Here is a 21862-nt window from a genome sequence, read left to right as displayed (position 1 = left end):
ATCCCTCTCAACCTTTGTATGTATTGTGACTCACAAAAATCATGGATTGATTTGATTTTTAAGCACGAGCCCACCTTGGAATGTTGTATCTGATGGATGGGATGGATGTTCACCATGCATCACAGTGGGGCCCACACAGCTTGACCTCAAGTTCCCATGAGCTCCACCGCATAGAACCATTTCCCATATACATATGTGATGCATACAATTTTTGAGGAGCTTGGATTCATTTGGTAGTGACCTTCTGCAACCAATAGCCATGTGGACCGACCATGATGTATGTTTTTTATTTCAGAACATGAGCTTAAAAAAGAGATAGATCCAAATCTAAGCAGACTATACTCATGCCTACCAGTGAAAACTATTTCAGGCCTTATGACAAATAAACATTACAATGGACTACATGGAATTTTCAACCATAGGACTCCAATCGCTTGTCTTTCCTGTCATATGGTATGCTTCAATTGGCATAATGGATGGACGGTGTTGAAAAAAAAAAAAAAAACAAATATATTAGCATTTCCGGGTCACTACCAAATTGGAGTTCATTTTTTAAATTCTGAATCCCTGCTTATCAAGCGACATACTCTGAGTATCATACGACTTGTCGGCTGATGGCATTATAAAAAGATGGGTGGAGAGGATGAAGCGGTGAGTAATGAGGGCAGTGTTTGTACGGTACAGATATAGATGCATGTGTTCCACGGCAATGGGACCCACTGTTTTTATGTGTATTAGGGGAACCACTCATTGGAAGAGGAAAGGGGCAGAAACGACAAGGAAAGAGTGGGAAACGGTTGATGTGACAATGGGCAGAGGAGAGGATTCAGAAACCCTGGATAATCGATCTTCTCAAACCGGCCAAAATATAAAATACCGCTCTTCCATCTTTCCATCTCATCCTATAAAAATCTCTCTATTTTTACACTTCTATTCGTGACTCTCGTTTCTTCTTTTCCAAGCCCTCATCTCATTCCCAACAAAAGCTATCTCAGAATATTAAGACGAAACAAAAATCTCTCTCTCTCTCTCTCTCTCTCTCTCTCTCTCTACTATGGAAGGAGAAGCAGATGGATACGGTGGAATCGAAGAGGTTTGCGGTTTGTGCGGTGATATAGGCTTCCGAACCGCTTTGTTTCCGTGCAAGAGATGTGGTTTTAGGCTCCAACACTCGTAAGATCTCTCTCTCTCTCTCTCTCTCTCTCTCTCTCTCTCTCTCTCTCTCTCTCTCTCTCTCTATATATATATATATATATATATATATATATATATATATATGTCTATCTCTCTTATGATCTGTGATTTTCTTCTTTTCATGTTCTTGATTGTTTACAAAACAAAAAACAAAAATTTCAGGTATTGCAGTAGAAAATATCCAAACATCGACATCAAAAGCTGGTGCTGTGACTGGTGTCTACACGAGGAAGAGAAGCAGGCAAGCAGAAAGAGCAGGGTCTTTGAATTCCTGCTAGAGATTGCCCAGTCCTTTCCTGAGAAATCACCGTCCGGAAACGAGGAGAAGAGGGTTTGCAGGAGAGAGGAGAAGAGAATCGCTAGCTCCACTGGAGAAAAAGGCGGGTTGAAGAAGAACAGCAAGGCCTTGGATCGGTGGAGGAGCCTAGCCAAGAACAAGATCGGCTGCCGGAGATACAAGCTCCTTGCTGACGTATGTTGAGATCCCCGCAAGTTTTCGCCGGAATCTGACGCTATCGACGCCCAAAAAAAAAACAGAAGAAAAAGGTCGGTTTTTGCGTTATTGTGGTTATTGCTGTGCGTGTATCTTTTAAATGAATCTCTCCCAAAAAAAGGAAAAAAAAAAAAGAAGTGTCAGACAATCTCGCCGTTGACTTGTGTCCAAGCTTCGTTTTGTCGTCAGTTTCCCGACGAGACATCGAATTCTGAGATGGATCGCCGGCGTGAGGTAATTTTCTAAATATCATTTTGTCCTTATTCGGAATTAGAGGATGGAGGCTGAATTCAGAACAAGTTATCGAAAATGCCAAAGTTCTATTTAGAAAAGAAAGAAAGGGATTGTGTATTCTGTCCATCAAAACGAAACACGTGTCTAATGCTTTCCGAGTGGGGGGTGAAGCCCGTTATCGTTGCAGTAGCTTACACTACTAGTAGCCACCCATTTTTTATTTATTTATTAACCATCTAGGGTGGATATCATTTCTCAACGGTCCACTTGAAAATCCATAGGGCCATGTCATCCTTCTCTATTGAATAGTAAAAGCTATGAATGATTACGCACCCACCTTCATCTCTATCTCTATATACTATTCAACTTTAAAACTTGGAAATTACTTAGAATTTATGTGAGACTAAATGTGTAACTATTATTATTATTATTATTATTATTATTATTATTATATTCTGTTGTGGCAACTCACCTCCTTCATGCAAATTCATGCATGCAGAATCAAAATGGAGGCCCTTTAAATGATGGCCCAAAAATCAGACTCTCTCTCTCTCTCTCTCTCTCTCTCGTGTTTGTGTGCTCGCGTGTTATGCACGAAGCTAACCTAGTGGGAGCATGAACCCTTGTTGTATTTTCTTTCCCAGCAGTCAACCTCACCTCCAATATGATATACAAGAAAGGCATGATGAGGTTTTGGTGTTTCAAACAAACAATAAAAAATAAACACTTGAGTGTGCGGACCAAGATGCCTGATGGTGGGTGTGCGTGATTGCGTCTTGTAAGAATCAAGGGTCTTCCTTTTCTGGCTTGAGGAGCTGTACATTTTTCTTTAGCTACAAAACCCACTTCAGGGCGGGGCTTACTTTGTAAATACAGAAAACTACACCTCCTCTCTATCTTCCCTCTTCTCTAGTATTCTTTTCTCCATATGCTTAGGCAAATAATCATGGATGACTCCATAATTTTATCAAACAGTGGAGTCAGTCTTGATCTCGTTACACATTGTGTTGCCTATCATATCGTTATTGATGCGTGTAAACATTTGAGTTTATATGTATGGATGTGATCGTTTAATGATAATGTATGCATATAAATATTCGAATTGGCCATCATAATTAGGTGTCTTAAATATATATTAAATGCTTAGTCCACTTCTCATATGATGTAGACTGGCTATTATGCAGGCATGCATAGCAAGAGTGATGCATATTGAGATGCACGTACGTATGAGATGGCCCTAATTTATGAGATGATTAAAATGAAATGCCACATACATTAGAGTGATCAGTTCTATGCCCAATTAGATTGTGTGTACTTATATATTGCGGCAAAGACATATCATTAGTTGATTAGATGGATATTGTGTGATGATTGCGTATACGACAAATGCTTGGTCATTCATAATGTGTGAAATGAAAACACGTGTTGTGCGACCACTTACTTACAAGTGACAAGTTGATTCTAGTCTAGTAATTGTGTAGGTATGTTAGTTTCTTAGGTGACTTTTGTATCTTTATTACTCTAAATTATGTGATATGATCATGATAATGTGACACTACCTTAGTATGCATTTTTAGGGTCATGCGGACAAATTCAATTGGGTTAGAAGAATGCTAGGAAAGTAATCAAATCAAGATCAGGTGGCTGAAATGGGATAATGGAATATTGTAGATGATCTTCTAGTTGTTATGATAGACAGAAGACTAATCTAAGGCATTGGATCAAATTGATAGTTTGATTTTATTGTGAATTGTTATGGAAATATATATTATTATATTAATAATTTTTACAAAAATTTGATCAATGAAGCTTGTGAAGATAAAATCCATTTGATCTTAAAAGTAGACAAGTATGCTCACATTCAAAGTATGTGAATTTGTGCATATGTACATATGGAATTGAACATGCTTGATTCAGTGCAAACAAATCAATAGTTTATAAAACTAGCTATTGGAGATTGAGATGTATTGTTTATGGTCCACTCGTAAACTTAGTGCAATGTCATCCCATACGAAGAATTATAGTTTCGAAGATCTCACATTAGATTTATCTTTCTAAGTAGGAGAGCCTAATAATTTGGTACACCTCATTACTATGATATAAGAAATATTGGAGTTAATATTTAATTGAAATTTCTCGGGATGAAGGTGTATAACAATAGGTGTTAGAATTTGGTTTGAGATGGTTCTCTTACTCACACACGCTCTCTTCCCCTTTAAGTCATAACCTAAAGTGAAATCTCTTCACTCTTAGAAACCTGATCAGCCCAGTAAATTTAAAATTTTGATAGAATATATTGTATTAACTTTTCTTGCAACTTAGAATCTACATTTTTGGTGGGCTTTTCTTTATCTCTATGCATGCTTTATGACAAAGATGATTATGGTTATTCATTCAAAGTAATTTTATTCTAAAAAATTTTAAATTAACATATTTTATGGTACGGTTAACTAATCTTAGCCCATGAATGGGCCACTTGAATACTTGAAATATTTCAGCAGGATAAGAATTATACCTCAATGGGAGGAAACTTGTACTAAAAGATAGAGAAAACAACCTGTCACTTTTGTTGGTTGTTTTAGAATATGAGGTCATCAGAGGTGTTCACGTGGGATCTAGACTCACGTCATCATTTGGAACTGTGAAAGAATTGTAGACCATCAGAGCTGTTCTTGTGGATCTACACTCAAGTCGTTATTTGGACCTGTGAATGAACAAGACTGCACTAATGATATCTCTGTGCTACCCACCTTCTCCACTTATATAACTTGCTAATAATATAGTGTGTTATTGGCAATTCATTTTCTAACACGCCATGATAAGTTTCAGTTTTTCACCAAAATCGCCTCACAAGTGCCCCCATGCACTCAAGATTGTGAGGTCGGCCCGGATTGGATAAGGAAAATATCTTCAATCATCTGAGACCTCATCATTTGGTTACACAAGTTAGAAAATCAGTGTCTGACATGAACGGTTGAGCATGGGACCTTTAGAGCTAGCTTTTTCTTTATTCTTGCGAGAGAGGTGGGTTAATGGACAATGACTCACGACATATGCAGGATAGCCCATTCTCGTTGTGACTCATAACTGTTGGATGGCTTGCATGTCAAGAGATACATACGGTTCATCAGGTTGTGAACGCTATAAACATGCGCATGACCAGAAATCATCACACTTCCTTGAGAAAAATCGGTGTTCGAAAAGAAAAAAAAAAGAGTCCAACAATCCAAATTCAATCAAACACATGCGGCCCACTAATTGATATGTTTGCTACCCTGATTTTTTGGAATATGCATTGTTCACAGCATGAAGTACCTAGTTAACGGCCCAGATCAATCACACTTGTGCCTTCTAATGGTGGGAAAATAGGCCCCACATGGTAGCTGCAATGCGGGAGTCCCACATTCAATCAAAATCCAAGCACAAGGTAGGTCCTACAATGAAGATGATATGGCACAAAAATCAGGCAGATCCAGTCATAAAGCAGGCCACTCGTTTTAGTTGAACATGTTGTATTAGTTAGTTTTTAAAAGCATTTGTTGTGATTTATGTACAAGGATGGCCCATTTGATGAGTGGAATGGTCTTGCTTTTAAACCGTCCACTAGCAAAGATCCTAGCATCTGTGTCTACTGTTCTAAGATGACCCAACGATCCATGGGTTCTTAACTTGTACAAGTGGGACCAAGTTTGGTATCCGAATCGTTGATTTGATGGCTCCACAGTGGATGGTCCATCCGAAGCCTTCACTGAAAATAGATAGTTAAGAAAAGAGTACATCAATGGGTCCACATTCAACTTTAAAAGGGGGCCAAAGATTGCGTGAGCAGAAAATGGCCAAAATTGTATGGCTGAAATCTTCTAATTTATGATTTTTACAGTTTGGATTACTGAACAATGGGGCCTACTTGTAATAATTGAAAACATGAGATACTCTGAACGTGCTTGGTGGAGGATCTTAAAATTCAAATCCTCATCAAAGTCAACGAGGATACCTTTAGTTGCTCGCTTTTGCCTCTTTTTTTTTTTTTCAAGAGGATGTTTGGATACAACAAGATTGTGGTTATGGTTTTTTTCTTTAAAAGACCAAAGCTGAAAATAATAATTTAGTCTTGGAAGTTTTTTTGATACAGTTTGGTAAACACATGCATTGATATAGAACAACTTGAGCTCTCTCTCTCTCTCTTTTTTTTTTTGTAAATGTAATATTTTACAAGCACCCACCATTAGGCATTCACTAGACAACTGAATATCATTTTATTATTTTATTTTGGTGTATGATCCGTCTTAAGTAGGCTTACTAATTGACGGTTTGATTCGATGGAGTTACATATTTCTCATGTGTTTGATGTGTGACCATCTAAAATGAGTCCCATTATCTAGACTGTTTTGATTTTGAGTTGCATATTTCTAATGAGGGGCTGTAGGTAAGGGTGGCGATGTGCTAATGAGCCTGACTTAGCTTTATACTACGCCTTGACCTGTTTAGCTTGACTTGTGTTCTAGGCTTGAACCCGCCTAATTATTTTTCCAAAACAAGTTCAGGCTCAAGTTATTATAACCCGACCATGGCCTAGCCCAGCCGGGCCTAACCCAACTTGTTATATAAATCTCATATCTTACAAATGTCATTCTAATTTTCAATTATGTAACCCATGCATGTTGAATGTAGACCATTAATTTTATTCCTTTTAAGTTTTTTTTTTTTTTTTTTAAATTAAATGTATGTATGAACCACTTGATCAGTGGATAAATTAAGAATATTAAAGTATTTTATCCAATTTTGGGATGAATTTAATTGGGCTTGGGTTCAACTGATTGTCTTGGGCTTGGGCCGAAGCCTGCAGTGCTAAGCTCATGACAAGCGTGGGTAGAGTCCCTCGCCACCCATACTTGTGTATTTGGGGGAGAGGAAGAGAGAGCTGTAAAAGGTGATTAAAAAGAAATCCAATTTTTTAGGCTTTTGTTTTGTTTTGTTTTGTTTTTTTTTTGTTAGAAAACTTTTCCACCTTTTGTCGCTAAACCAAACATGGCAAAAAAAGTATACTTATATATATTCAAAAAATTTGATTTCATTCATAAGGGAAGATGTACTTGTATATTTGGAGGGCCACACAAAAAGACAAAGGCCCTCCACCCTGAAGTGATCCTAAGTATCTACAAATGGACAGAAAAAAAAAAAAAAAACTACACGCCGGCGCAGACAATCAGCAGGGCCCAAGAAAAGCAATTATTGGTCTATCCAAACAGCCTTCAAATATTTATTTTGCAAAATGATTTTTCCCACAAAGTTATTTTCATAGAGTTTGTTAAGTGCACACGTCATGTGCAATAAAGCCCATGTACATACCACACATTTGCTAGCGTTTTGCAAAGGTGCAAGATCCAATTGACCCCATCAAGTTGTTCTGACCTTCTATATGATTTCCACAAAAAAATAAATCTGGTCCACTCAGCCTATGGGCCCCCATCATTAGAAATGAGTGAAGGGTAGAAAACTTCAAGCTAAGTTCTTTAGAGATGTACATTTGTTTTGAAAATTGTTGCCCACCTTAATTACAAGTTGATCATCAACCTAATTCCAAGGCCAGGGCATGGATATAGTGGTGTCTTTCTAATAAATGGCTTGGATTTTGACCTATCATGGCACGCTAGCACATGCCTGGTGTGTATATGAACTTTATTACGCACTCATGTGAGCTTAGTAAATCTATTACTCCTTATTTTAGTGCAACTCATTCCGTTTCAATCGATGCTTGCCTGTTGCTGAAAAGCCTATTAGTAAAACATGCCAATGCATTTAGTAGTTTTTCAACTCTTCAAAGCTGTTGCACTTTAAAAAGGGTCCCTTCAGGTTCAGGCCTAGAATAGGTCCAGTCTAGGGGAAAAATCAATAGAAAATTAACACTTGGACCCTTTTATGCTTAGAATCAGACATTCCCAAACTACTTATCAGATGGTTAATTAGGATCATCAAATCGAAGTGATTTGAGAGGGCTGTTGACAGTGGGCCCCACATAGTGTACAAACCATCTCAATGTTTAACCTTTTTCAATATACAATATAAACCATCCATTTCCCAATAATTATTCAAATGGTCAGGATAATGTGGTCAAAGTGATTTGAAAAGGGAGAAGATTGGGTGAGGTTGGAAAACATTGAATTCGGTGAGGCCTCATGCAGCGGGATTTGATTGGTCCAGCCTTGGGTGACATCACATGGTGAGATTTGATTGGTACAGCCTCTTATGACATCATGTGGTGAGATTCGATCGGTCCAACTTCAGCCTCAGCCTCGTGTGGCGCCGATTAAGTACATATTCAATCGAATTACTTTCAAATTTGCTTTGCGTGGCTCTATCTTCGACAACAACACATGGCCCATTTAAATTTTTTCACGTCAGGGCCTTAACTAACTTGCTATTTCCTTAATCCCATATCAGAGGGCAATTAATATGGATTATCCATTTCCTAATTGATTGATAGGAAGGCTTGGGGCAATGAAATTATTTGAAAGTGATGGCCCTCAGGGGTTGTGCCCACGTGATGAATAGTCCACATCAAGGACTGGACTTCTACTTATATAATTAATACAGATTATCCGCTTGCACAACAATTGATCATATGGTTAGGATCACCCAAATAAAGCAATTTTAGACGGATGGGCGATTGCACTCCCAAATAATAAATGGTATTGATATGTATCTTATCTAGTATTATCAATCTAGATCATCTATGTTCATAGCCATTGAATAGATGGTTAAAATTATCATGTCAAAATGATTTGATACAATAGACCATACATATATTTATCAATGATCAGACCTTATATAGCACAATCTTTATGAATTATTAATTTTGATGGCCATTGATCAAACCTTTTATATCTTTTTTTTTTTTTTTTTTAACCTACACCATAGATCCCATGCATGCTGACATGTGTAATGGGGCCATTTTAATTTGGTGGGATACATACACTAGATCCAATGTGTCCTTGGTATGTGCTAATAATGTCACTGGAAGTAGATTTTCAAACTTTTTGTCATAACTTAAGTAGATGCAAGAAAGTAAATTTTGCAGTAACAGTATTCAAAGAATAGCAAGGGAATATACAACATGCTAAATGCTATTAGTATTGAAATAGATTCCTAAGAAAATAATTTACATTGCAGACCATTGCATATATCGTGCAGGCAAACTTACTCTTAAGAGTATGTTTGTATTTTTTTCGTTTGATAGATGGCTCATCAAAGGCAAGGATATAGAAGTGGTAGATTCCCACCCAGAGATATTAGCAATTTCAACTTGTAAAAGTGGGGCTTATGATTCATTGGTCTAAATCACTTGTGTTAGCCAGGGGCCCATGAGCCAATAATCTCCAATACTGGAAAATTTCCAACTCCTTCATATGTGGTTAGGAAAGAAAAGGTGGGGAGGGTTAACATTCGTTTTAAAGAAAGGCCAGAATGTTCTACAAATAGGATCTTCCGTGTTTGGGGAATTTTATTGAATGGGCCATTCATATCAACGGTGATGGAAAGGTATACAGGTAGAAGAAATTGGTATTGGGTCCGAGCATTGTATAGATAAGACCTATTCCAAGTTCTTCCTAATTAAAACCAGTGGGGACCAGACATAAGAAAAAGCTGACCATCTACTAAAAATCCAAAGTCCGCATCAGGACGATTGTGATTTATATATATGCATAGGTTGATAAATGAAAGTCCCCAGTTCCGTGTGTGCCGTGCATGTAAAGGAATCCTTTTTTGGTCCTGCATACCCACGACTATCCCATATCAAACATTGTCTGACGTATCGTCTGAAACCGGTACGTATTGCCCTCTTGACCAATTGCTGGTCGTCCTCTTTTCTACCATCAAGGGTTAAACACTTAAGATTGAATCTTTTACATCAATTGGTTGATGCCATCGAACAATGAAATCTGGACCGTCAAACATGCCTAACGATCAACTTGAATGGTCTAAAAATCACATTGATTGGATGGTCTTAACCGAGACGGCCTGCTAATGCCACCGGCTTATTTATGTCCACATGTGCTTATTGGGCTAGACGTGTAAGGATAAGGTTGTTGTTGATGCCTTAAATATGTAGGGTTTGTTAATGCTATGGACAAACCACTTGATGGTGTCGAGTAGACATTGATGCCATTAACAAATTCATTGTATCTAAAATTTTTAGAAAGTTCATATTGGTTATTAGAACATTTTAGTGTTTTTATTCGATGTCATCAAAGTAACTCAATTCGATGTCATCGATAGATCATCGATGGATTGTCAATGCCATCAAAGGTCCTATCAAATATTTGTGTAGAATTATGTAAGTGTAGAATTTGTTTCTTATTTTGGTTGTGATAGTATATATACCAAATGTAATCAAGATTAAGGTATAGAGGAAGTGAATTAAAGCTTCTAAATCGTTCTTAAGGGTTTCAAAGGCATCGATAAGACTTGTAAAGTAGATTCGAGACTTGTTTGAATCGGTAATACCCTATCTTTTGTAATTTTTGCTTTCATAATTCATTACTCATCGTTTTATGCTGTGATTTTTTCTTGAAATGGTTTTTTCAAGTAAAATTCAGATTGTTTTTGTTTGGACTCGGTTTTGCAATTACGAGTACTTTGCTTGATTTGTCTCTGTATGCTTCCATGGTTTCCCAACAAGTGATATCAAAGATAATGTTGGGAAAAAGATCGAATATAAATGCAAGCTATCAATGTTATCTAACCCGAAGCTCGATGTAGAAAAATATTCCAGTAAAAATAATTTTGAACTATAAAAAGTTAAGACGACCGGTATCTTAGTTTAACAAGGATTAGACAAAATTCTCGTTGAAAAGCTACTGGAATCTAAGACAGAAGAAAAATGGAACAAGATGAATAAGAAAGGTAGAATCTCAATTCAATTGTGCTTAACAGATTAGGTTCTCTATAATGTTATGAAAAAGAAAATTATAGTAAGTACATGGGCAAAAGTAGAAAATATTTACATGAAAAAATCTCTTAAGAATCATTTGTACTTGAAGTTATAATTATCCAATATGAAAATGGCAGAGGGAACTGAAATTGAGGCTAATATTAGTAACTTCAATATGATGATTTGCAAATTGTTGGATGTGGAAGAGATGATGAAATATGATGATCAGGCATATATATTTTTAAATTCTCTCCCAGCTTCGTATAAGTCATTCAAGGACTCTTTATGCATCCGTAGAATGACCATTAGCGTCGAGACCATTTTCTTAGCCCTTCAATCGAAGGTGACGAAAAAAAAAAATAGTGACATGGGTGCTTTTACAAATGCACTAATTATGAGATGGAGAAATTCTGAGCGGGCTAGTAGATTTTCATGATCGATATCCAAATCTAAGGGCAATGACAAAGAAAAGTTGAAGTATTGGAATTGTGACATGACTAGACACATGAAGAAGGATTGTCAAAATCCTAAGTCGAGAAAAGAGAAATTAGATAGTTTTTCCAGAAAACCAACACTACGGAATCTGATGAAGATACGAGTGGTTATGATATGTTGTTAGTGTCAAAGGCCTGACACTTATACGATGAACGTAACAATGAATGGATTTTAGATATGGAAGCTTCCTACCACATGACCCCTCATCGGAGTTTGTTCACCGGTTATAATGAGTGCGATGAAGGTCATGTGTTTATGGGCAAATTTTCACCATTCATACAAAAATAAAAACAAAAAAAATAATCATTAAGGGAATCATGGAATAAAGAAGAAGGAAACAAAAAAACAACTTCCACCCTTTCACACCCTCATCTCCTCTTATGAAAAAAAATCAAGGAATAAAGAAGGAAGTTGTCAAATGGCCCTTATACGGCAATGGTCCCACGTTTTGAACTCATCCACATCTTATGTAGGGCCCATTAGATTGTTGTGAAGCAAATATATTATGTCCATATATAATGGATTTTGATTTCTTGTCATCGATTTAAGTTTGAGAAAAAAACTCACCATAGTTGGACTACACGGGAAAAAAAAGTTTAAAATTAACGCACAATGTTAGTGTAGTTATGAGTCACGGAACTAACAGAATGTAGAAAAAATCACACTGTGAGTTCACGACTGTCCGATCAAAATAAATGAATCAGATCTGTCAAGGGGTGAGTCGAATTTTAATTTTTAATTTGGTTAATTTTTCTTTTAAAAACAAAATTCTCCTTTCAAAATGAGAGCCCACCATGCGAGGGGTAGCTGTGGTAAATATGCATTTTCATCATCGAAAATATGAAAAAGTAAATTTAGGACTAAACTAATTTAAGTTTGTTAAGGACATGCTCTCATCCACTACCACATTATAATATGAAGCCATTTGGACCAAAAACTTTTTTTTAAAATTATAATAATGAAATATGATAGACGCACTAAGATATTCTCCTCATTTTGATTTTATGGAATTTAGTTCTTACATCTGATGATTGTTTCTCAATGCAAAAGGTGACATTAGAGTTTTTTCTTATCTAGCTTCTTGTAAATGAAATGATTAAATAATATTACAAATAAATATGTATTTATTAATAAGCCCTTTTCAATCAACATCATGTATTTAAAAAAACAGAAAATAACCCAAAACCTTCAAATTCACATGCTTGGCTTATGCATGGTGGTTGGATCAGTCTCATTTTTGGCATGTCCCACCCATGATGTACAAGTTGAATGCCATACATACACCGTGGTGACCCCAAATGACAAATTTGCATAATTAGATTATATTTTGGAAGGTTGCAAGGATGACAAGTGGCAAATAGTTGTATAAACACTGTGGGCCCCACACACAATGAATAATTGGCCACCCATCCCAACTGTCACTTATGGTGTTGCCTACTCTGGTATTTGGACCACCAACTTAAGGGGAATTAAGTGAGACCAGGGTGTCAGCTTAGGGAGTGAGCTCATGACCGTTGTTATATGTGTTATAAATCTACCAAGTTCATCCGTTTTTGTAGCTCATCTTAAAAAATGGTCTCGTAAATAAACATATCCATATCAAGTGGACCACATTATAAGAAACAATGGTCATTGAACGCCAATTATTAAAATAATAAAAAAAAAAAACAAAAACTTTAGGCCACCATAATATTTATTCGCTGTCCATTCTGGTGATAAGGTCACAAACCAGAATGAAAGTAAAACATAAATATCAGCATGTCGGAAACTTTAGTGGTCCATGAGAAGTTTTTAATGGTCAATCACTAAATGTTTCCTATGTTGCGGTTCACTTAAAATTTGGATATACTTTATTTTTGGACCATGCCCTCAAATGAGCTTAAAAAATTGGTGACCGGTGTGGATATACACCACATAAATCAAAGTGGGCCCCACGGTTAGGGACTCACCTACTAAGCTGTTTCCCTTGACAGGGAACACAAGGCATCTCACCTAACGGACGGCACGGATCTCATGCCCGTTGGCGGTCCCCTTCTCTCTGCTGTCCTATATCCACGTGCGTTGCATGCTCTACTTGCCTGTGGGGTTTAAAGTCAACGAATATCTCGATCTGGGTGAAGGAAAATTTCTCGAGATCTCCAGGAGCTGATACGTGTAACACGGCAGCATCGGAATTTGGCAGAGCCGTCTCTACACTTGTACACGTGGCATTATTATTATTATTATTTTAATCGGCACTGTCAATCGAGTAGATACTATCATGGATGGTCTGTTTGTGAAAATTCAAATATACAAAGCAATGCTTTCCATCAACTTCATTCATGTTCCCATAACTAATGTCGACCTTCAACTGTTTTTGTTTTGTGATGATTCGAACCACATTATGTGTGTTAGCCGTTGATTGACTTCTAACACCTGTTGGAAAATTCACTTTTTGGGGACCCCATCCTCCCAAAACCTTTTTCATGCAGCTAGTATAAAACCAAAACCAAGCTCGTGGAGCCTTCCCTCTTTTACTTGTAAAATCCTCACTCTGTCCGTGTTATGTTCCTTTCTTTACTCTACTCGTTGGGACAAAAAAATCAGTGAGATCAACAACCCAGATGGGCCACACCACACACAATAATAATGGGATGGGATGCCAATTATAGATTTTCTTTTGGGTCCTCCATGCTCTGCATCTTTTGTTAAAACTATCAACTGTAATTCACAGGGATGAGTGAAAATAGAAAAATCATCCTAAGCCAAATATCAGGCGAGCAGCATAATGTGAACTTAGAGGTTTTACCATCAATTTTACCTTGTTTCCATTTGTACAGCTCATAAGAATTTTTACAGGACTAAAATAAGGGTTCTCACCTAATGGATGGCATTGATTTGAATATAAAATATGGTGAGTCCCACTGATTATGGGTGTTTTACACAATTAATTAAAATAGGTGTTATAGACAGGTATATTGGTAGCATAATAAAAATTTTCAGTATAGGACTTAAAACCGTATGAGTAACATCTTTACTCCACATGTTGTTGTCACTTGCCAGTGAAATTTTAGCCTTCGTTGGTGCTCACGTCTTTTTAAATGCCTAAAATACTCATGGCTTTATTTAAATGGCTTTTCTTAACCCATGAAAGCACAGAGGTATAGAAGCTTAAGCTGATTGTGTACCAGTAAACTTTGTGGGGCCTACTATACATTGTGAATGTATAGTATCTTATCTATGCTGTCCATCCAATTTTCCTTATCATTGTAAGGCATGAGCCTAAAATCAAAACACAATCAAAGCTCCAGTGGACTGCACCATAGGAAACAATTTGAATGGAATGAATACCTATTGTTAAAAACTCACCGGGTCCAAAGAAGCTTCGGACGAAGTAGATATTTGTATTTTTTTTTTACCCATCCATATCTTTGTAACCTTACAAAAAAGTTGAATGATGACAAATAAACATTTCAATTAGCCTTGGGAAGGTTTCAATGATGAAGGCCATTATGCCAACTATTTCTTGTGGTATGGTTTAATTAAACTTTGGATATACTTCAATTTTGGGCTGATTCCCCAGGGTTGGGTTTCATTCAGTGGGATTAGGTGGTATGGAAATGCACTGGGTCCCATGCAAATTTCATCTGCTATCTTAGGACACTATAGATTAATCCATATATCATATCATCCAATCTTAATAGTAAAAATATTTTTGTGGATTTCGAAATCCATTACATTTGTGACCATATATAAATGTATATATTTTATCTATGTCATTCATTTATATGTGCCTTTTATACATATCATTTAAGTTACATGTGCATGCAAGTAATCCACATCAATTATAAATCTAGTTTGTTGATTACAACTCTTGGTCTACCAAACACAATCTCTAAAGTAAGAATTTGATCCCAAACATAAAATTGAATGGTTAAAATATCATAGTTTTTATAAACATGTAATTATTATACAATAATAGTGTTAATTCTATTTAATGCAATTTCTAAACCAAATAAGCCTTAAATTAAGGGCCCGTTTGGCCGGGTGGATTGGAAGGGGTTGAATGGTATTAGGGTGGATGGCATGGATTTCTAGGTAATTATGGTGTTGTCAGTGGATTGTCTGGAGATCGATGGGATTGATATATCCCTGGATTGCTATAGCCAGTCTGTTTGGCGCGCCCGGCCAATCCCAGTATTAAACCTTCTCATCCCTTCTAATCCCTCAAACCAAACACGTCCCAGGCAAATTTGAAGGATTAGGGTGGATTAGATGAGATTTAAATGTAATGATGGTGTTGCCAGCAGATTGTCTTGAGATCCATGGGATTGGGATCAGATCACCGGCTCTGTTTGGCACACCAGGCCAATCCCGGGATTTGACTTCCAATCCCTTCCAATACCATCCAATCCCTTCCAATCCGACCGGCCAAACGGGCCTTAATATGAGAAAACGGACGGAGGTAAAAGTATCCCTGTTGGCATTGTAATTTCCTCTCTCTCAATATGTCACCGGCACACGGAATTAATTCCGGCAGGTTGCAGGTAAGCTGTCCCTCGTATTTTAACTTTCAGACAGAGACACAATCTAGTAAAGTAGCTATCCATCAACTAACTTTCCTTGGGGTACGGAGATCACTACAATAGTGGGAATGAACGTATTCTCCACTTAGCTTCTCACACGTGGATACATGGCAGATCTATAAGGTTCAGTTCTTCGACCTCTGTTTAATTGCTTCCATTTAAAGATGAGGCTGGTGGGCCAATATTGCAATAAAAATAGACGGGTGAGATGATTTGGCTAACAGTCCACATTCATTTGATGCATGTGTGTGGCAGTTGCCTTTCACACGTGTGTGGCAGTTTTCCATACATGAGAGGCCGACCTGATTTTATTTTTTTTACATTTGAAGACTAGGGATTTTCTAGGGATATTTAAAATAAAAATAAAAAAAATCTTACTCCTGCGCCCTACGTGGGGATGTCCCTCAGAAATCCACCCTATCCGTCAATATCTCGGGCCCATGATCGGACATGATAAAAAAAAGAAAAAAAAAAAAAGAAAAGAAAAAAAAAAAGTGGACCACACTCCAGGAGTGGGGATAGAAATGCCCACCGTTGAAACCATCCCAGTACTCACTTTTATATTTATATGTCATCCAAACCATTCATTGGCTCATTCTTATTGGGATGGACTGAAAACACAAATATTAGCCATGATCTAAAACTTTTGTCTCCCCTTGTCAAGATTTGCTAGTGGGAGTTTGAGATGAGACAGATAAACTGATGGATCAAGTAGATTTCTCATTGATATATCTGTGGGCCCCATGTAGCTTCCTACCAGAACTTCCTATGGGCTGGAGCACGGATCTACAGTTTCATTGTTCAGGATACGTTGGAGTTATTTGGAATCACTGCAGCTACTGAAGTACTATAGCTTTGTCTATTTAAGTGAAGTGGACAACTGTCCACGTTCAAGTGAAAAGAAAAAATGTCACTTAAAAATTAAATTGAAAAGCAAAGGGTACTGTGCATAGCTAACTTGGTTTTCAGTCTATAGAAAATTGGGATGATGATCCTTACCGTTGCATGTTGGGCCCACCTTGGATGGACAATTCCCAATAACTTTCTAGGTTAAAGAAAAGACACTGCCGTGCATCTTGGCCAACCATGACGAGAGAAATTGGAAAAGAGGATGACAGGTCATTGGAAGACACACATTGTGTACTGGGGAGTGTTGTATTTTAAATTATTTTTAAAATAGTTTAGTGTTTCAAAATATCCATTGGGACGGGCTATAGTTGTGGCCATAGGTGCCCTATAGATATGTCTTTTCATTTAAATCTGAAGGGTTGCATCGTTTCATATTTTATTTTGAAAAGTATTGTCGTTTGAAGCCCAAGGGTCGCACCAATTGGGTTTAAACCCAATAGTCACAACCCTTTGTAAAAGAATGTCTCTACACCCTTAGGGTGTGTTTGGCCAGACCGATCCCATGGGATTTAGACGGATGGAATAGAATTTAAGGTAATGATGGTGGTGTCAGTGGATGTCATCTAAACCCATGGGATGGAACGAATTCCAGGATGACGGAGTGCGTGTTTGGGATGGCGGTTGGATTTGGTGTCGACCGTGGATTTGCAGCCGGGAGTGTTTGGAGTAGACCTCTGCCGTATTCAACGCCCGCACATTTCATCGGCTATGTGGGCCCCACCATGATGTTTGTGTCTCATCCATGCCGTCCATCTATTTGCTGGATGAGCCGCTGTGATCTTCCTTTGTTTTTGGGGTGTTTGGTCGTTGTAGATTTTTATCATCTTTGAATCTGGTTAGACTCCCATGATAGTTTATCACCGTCTAAGAGTGACACTGACTCGTCCAAGTTAATTCTTGTATGGATATTCAGACCGTCAAGGTTGTGGGGCACATTGTTGATGGAGTGTACAACTATGATAGTGTACGGTGGAAGAGGCATTGCCATTTTTTTAATGGTGGTGAACGGTCACAGGAACTCAGATGAGGTGTGGGGTATAGCAGTGTATATCTTTTTTTCTTTTTATTTTTTTTCCTATTTATTTCTTAAACCGATGGAGGGAATGGAGAAAATGGTGGGACGAATTCACCGAATCCGATCAAAATCCCACACAGCGTTTACGAGGGTGGCGCCATCGCCCGTACAGACACTGGCCAAATAGCTGGTGGGATGGACGAGTCTGGATAACCGTAGAAAATCAACGGATATCCCATATCCAGCGCCCGGCCAAACACGCCCTTAAGGGTGTCTTCTCAAAGTCTATAAATAGAGTTCTACTTTTTGGTTTTTAGTATGGATCAGCAAATCAGGTTTCCTTTTTTAAATGTGTTCAAGTATTTTCTAGTTTGGGTTAAGACTACAAATAGTTCGAGTCCGTGCACAGTGAGTGCACTGCTGGGACCGGGTCATAGTCGTTGTATCCTAGAGGTCGATTGCTCTGGAAACCTACTGCACTTGGGATGTTGTCCAAGGGAAGCAAATTCGATTTCAAGCCGAGTGACTCATGTCATGCCTCGACTTCTATAAATTGATAAGTTTTTTTTTCTCAACTTAAATTTATTTTATTTAAATAGTTTTTCAAACTCCATATCCCAACAATCTTGAAATTGAATTTGTTTGAAAAACTATTTAAATAAAATTATAGTTGCAACTATTTGGTTGGAATAGCTCAAAATGAAACCACACCAACCTGATTTATGAGTCATAGCCCATATAATCTAGAGTTGTCATATCCCACCTAATGGTCAAGATCTTGTAGATACTTGTTATGTATGTTCTTGGGACTATTTTAAAACCATTTCTCTATTTTCTTTTTTTATACATGTATGACCTAAATGATTACCTAATTGTCTTAATGTTCGGGGCATGGACCATTCATTGTAGAATCATCCAAGGGTTTTTAAATAATCAATTTCTTTAAAAGGTGAGAATATAGGAGTTGGATGACCAGAATAGTGCAATCTGTGATTGTGGCTCATCTCAAATGGGGTCTATAAGGTGAATGGTCTAATCTCTTTACATGTTAGGCATATATAAAGTTGTATTAAGTATATAAACATGCGCTATACTCATTAAATAGGATCTTCCGACTAATTCAAAATAGAACATTTTTTACCATCAATTAAATATCCATCATTATAAGTCATGCTCAGGTAATTTAAACCGTTTATGTGATGGGTCTTGTCGTCAATGAAGAATGTTGGTAAAACTTTTGATTAGAAGGTCCAAACCTGTCAACTAATGGCTTGCATAAATGATATTTTGTTGTTCTCCAGACAACAGCCAGCCATTTTCTTTGACAACGCATCACGACTCATACACATAATATGAAAGTAATTGATTATGAAAAATATAATTAATAGGTCCTACCGCACACAGGATACTGGATACCTAACTATTGGTGACCAATACTATTTAACTAATATGTTGGACTATGTATAATATGTGTCACCTAAATATTATTCCATTGGACAATCTTACATGTCCAACTTATAGACTGCAAGTTGATAGTTTACTGTCTACTTTATGTTAGGAGATTTTGGAAAGATATTTGATAGCGACTGATGGTGGGTAGCATAAGAATGCATGGTCTGAATTGTGAAAAAATGGAGCCTACTATATCACTGGTGCTAGAACAAATATAACATATCATTTTGATCAAGTACATGTTAAGAAGTTGATTTTTGTATTATTGATGTGTATAGAATGAATATCTGTATTTATGTTGATCTTTAGAAATGCAATAAAATGCACGGTTTCACACTAAGGCGTCACTGCATACATGTTTGTAACATAAATAGTTCATTAGTGGGTTATTCTTTGTATTTATAATGACCTAAAAATTAAGTTATAACGTGAACCAACCATTGATATGAATAATTTTTATAATAATGAGTGCACACAAGAAATAAATGAGTATGTTATATTGAACTTAATTAGATCAATGACCAAGTCTATCAAACCATGGGCTTACTTATCACTGTGTATCTATAGACAATGCACATTATTTATTTTGTATCATTGCATGTATTTTGTGGCCTTTGATCCATCCTATGTGGATTGATGATTGATATGTTTGAATCATGTATCCATGTGCCATATGTACAAAATATAGTCTTCCTATTATAATATGATATATTAGACAATGTATGACACTTGATACGTAGACACTTAGAAATTGTACATATGCAGAAAACATCTCATTTATAAAGATTTGAAATTGTAGAGATTATGTACTTATATGCACTACAATGTTCCAAAGTTATAAATCAATACAAATAATATATTGGCCCATGTGGGATGATTATAGGCTGGTGTATTTTAAAATATTACCTTTTGCAGGCTCAATAAATGAAAGGTCTAAATCTTACATATGTATTACTTTTATGAATATTAAATACTTGATAACTCACATTATATGAATGCTTGTCTCTCTTGAGTTTCACTTACTATAAAGTAAATGGTAACTAGAGTTTCTTAGGGCCTATTTGGTCGGGCAAATTGGATGGGATTGGATGGTATTAGAGTGGATTGCACGGATTTCAAGGTAATGATAACTGTGTCAGTGGATTGGTGCAATATCCATGGGATTGCTATATCCTGAGATTGCTATATCGGGTCTGTTTGGCACGCCTAGCCAATCCCGGGATTAAACCTTCCAATCCCTTTCAATCCCTCAAACCAAACAAGTCCCATGCAATTTTAAAGGGATTAGGGTGGATTGGATGGGATTTAAAGGTAATGATGGTCATGTCAATGGATTGTCTTAAGATCCATGGGATTGTTATATCCTGGGATCAGGATCCCGTGTCTTTTTGGCACGCCTGGCCAATCCCAGGATCTATCTTCCAATCCCTTCCAATCTCATCCAATCTGCCCTGCCAAACAGGCCCTCAAGTGGACTAGTAGTGAATATGCATTAATTCAATGTTAATTCTAACTTACATTTTATTATGTAAAAAGTGATATTATAGAACATTGGGTCGAATAACAAACGAACCATCGGCGCATATCACTTAATTGTTTAACACATTTATTGCTGCTTTTCTATAAACAGTTTATATTATTGCTCTTATACATAAAGTTGTTGATATAGTGACGAGTATGCATGCCTAATTTACGAAACAAGTTATATTCATTTTTGACATCATTCACAATACTTTCTAGACAATATTACCCGCTTAGAAAGGTGAAGGAAATGTTATTTCCATCCGATCATATGCCAACTTAGAACACCTGTTAGATCCAGTCAATTCATATGATAGTTCCTACCAAAGATTTCTTTTAACTCTTGGTTAATGGGTTTATCAGGTGGGCCATAGATATATCTATCGAGGCTAAATATGAAATTGTGGGGGTGCACTTCGATGCATTTAGATAAACCACTTAACCCATAGATTATAAGTTTAGTCAATAAGTATTTAATAAATGGGTTGGCATATATAAAATTGAAGATTTGCACTAAGGAAACTATATGTTGAATGTTATTGATCAATATGCACATGTTTTATGTTGACATGTAGATCTTTGAGACAAGGTGTCTAGAATTAAACATATTGCATATTTTAATAATCAAATTGGTAGCCATCAAATGAATGATAAGAAAGAAAATTATTAGTGGTTTGAATTCAAAGATAATTGTTGGATCAATGAGATTTTTAAGTTATATTTTATTCTCATTGGAGACTAGATTTGGACATTTGGGATTGGTATTCATATGACACTATAAGTTTATGTGATGAATATGTTGTTTTACCATCAATAAATGTATCTAATAACCAAACTTATGCATCTATGGAGCCCATTGTTTAATCCGTCGATCAAGATACTTGATAATGAACTTCGACATTTCTTCTCCATATTCAGTTGTCAAATATCCATTGATTGTATTGAATTCTAATCACTAATTGATAAATTGACCAGCTTTTCATGTATTAGGGAACATATGATAACATGATAATATTGCAATATAATTACATGAAGGTTACACTCTATTTTAG

General features: G+C 36.7%; 1 protein-coding gene across 1 annotated transcript; it reads left to right on the top strand.

Annotated features, from left to right (window-relative positions):
- Positions 1 to 855: 855 nt before the first annotated feature.
- Positions 856 to 2145, top strand: LOC131256561 (uncharacterized). Its single transcript, XM_058257436.1, has 2 exons — positions 856 to 1173; positions 1357 to 2145. The coding sequence occupies exons 1-2, from the start codon at positions 1055 to 1057 to the stop codon at positions 1673 to 1675; spliced, it is 438 nt and encodes a 145-aa protein (XP_058113419.1). The 5' UTR covers positions 856 to 1054; the 3' UTR covers positions 1676 to 2145.
- The last annotated feature ends 19717 nt before the right edge of the window (positions 2146 to 21862 follow it).

Source organism: Magnolia sinica, chromosome 9, assembly GCF_029962835.1.
Source record: "Magnolia sinica isolate HGM2019 chromosome 9, MsV1, whole genome shotgun sequence".
Classification (NCBI taxonomy): domain Eukaryota; kingdom Viridiplantae; phylum Streptophyta; class Magnoliopsida; order Magnoliales; family Magnoliaceae; genus Magnolia; species Magnolia sinica.
The sequence above is the reverse complement of the archived record's forward strand: the minus strand, read 5'-3'. Positions and strand labels throughout refer to the sequence as shown.

Bases quoted from the DNA above. Each gene is read 5' to 3' on its own strand.
- LOC131256561 (XM_058257436.1), top strand. From the start codon at position 1,055: ATGGAAGGAGAAGCAGATGGATACGGTGGAATCGAAGAGGTTTGCGGT. The intron at 1,174-1,356 runs GTAAGATCTCTC...CAAAAATTTCAG, and splicing joins GGTTTTAGGCTCCAACACTC to GTATTGCAGTAGAAAATATC.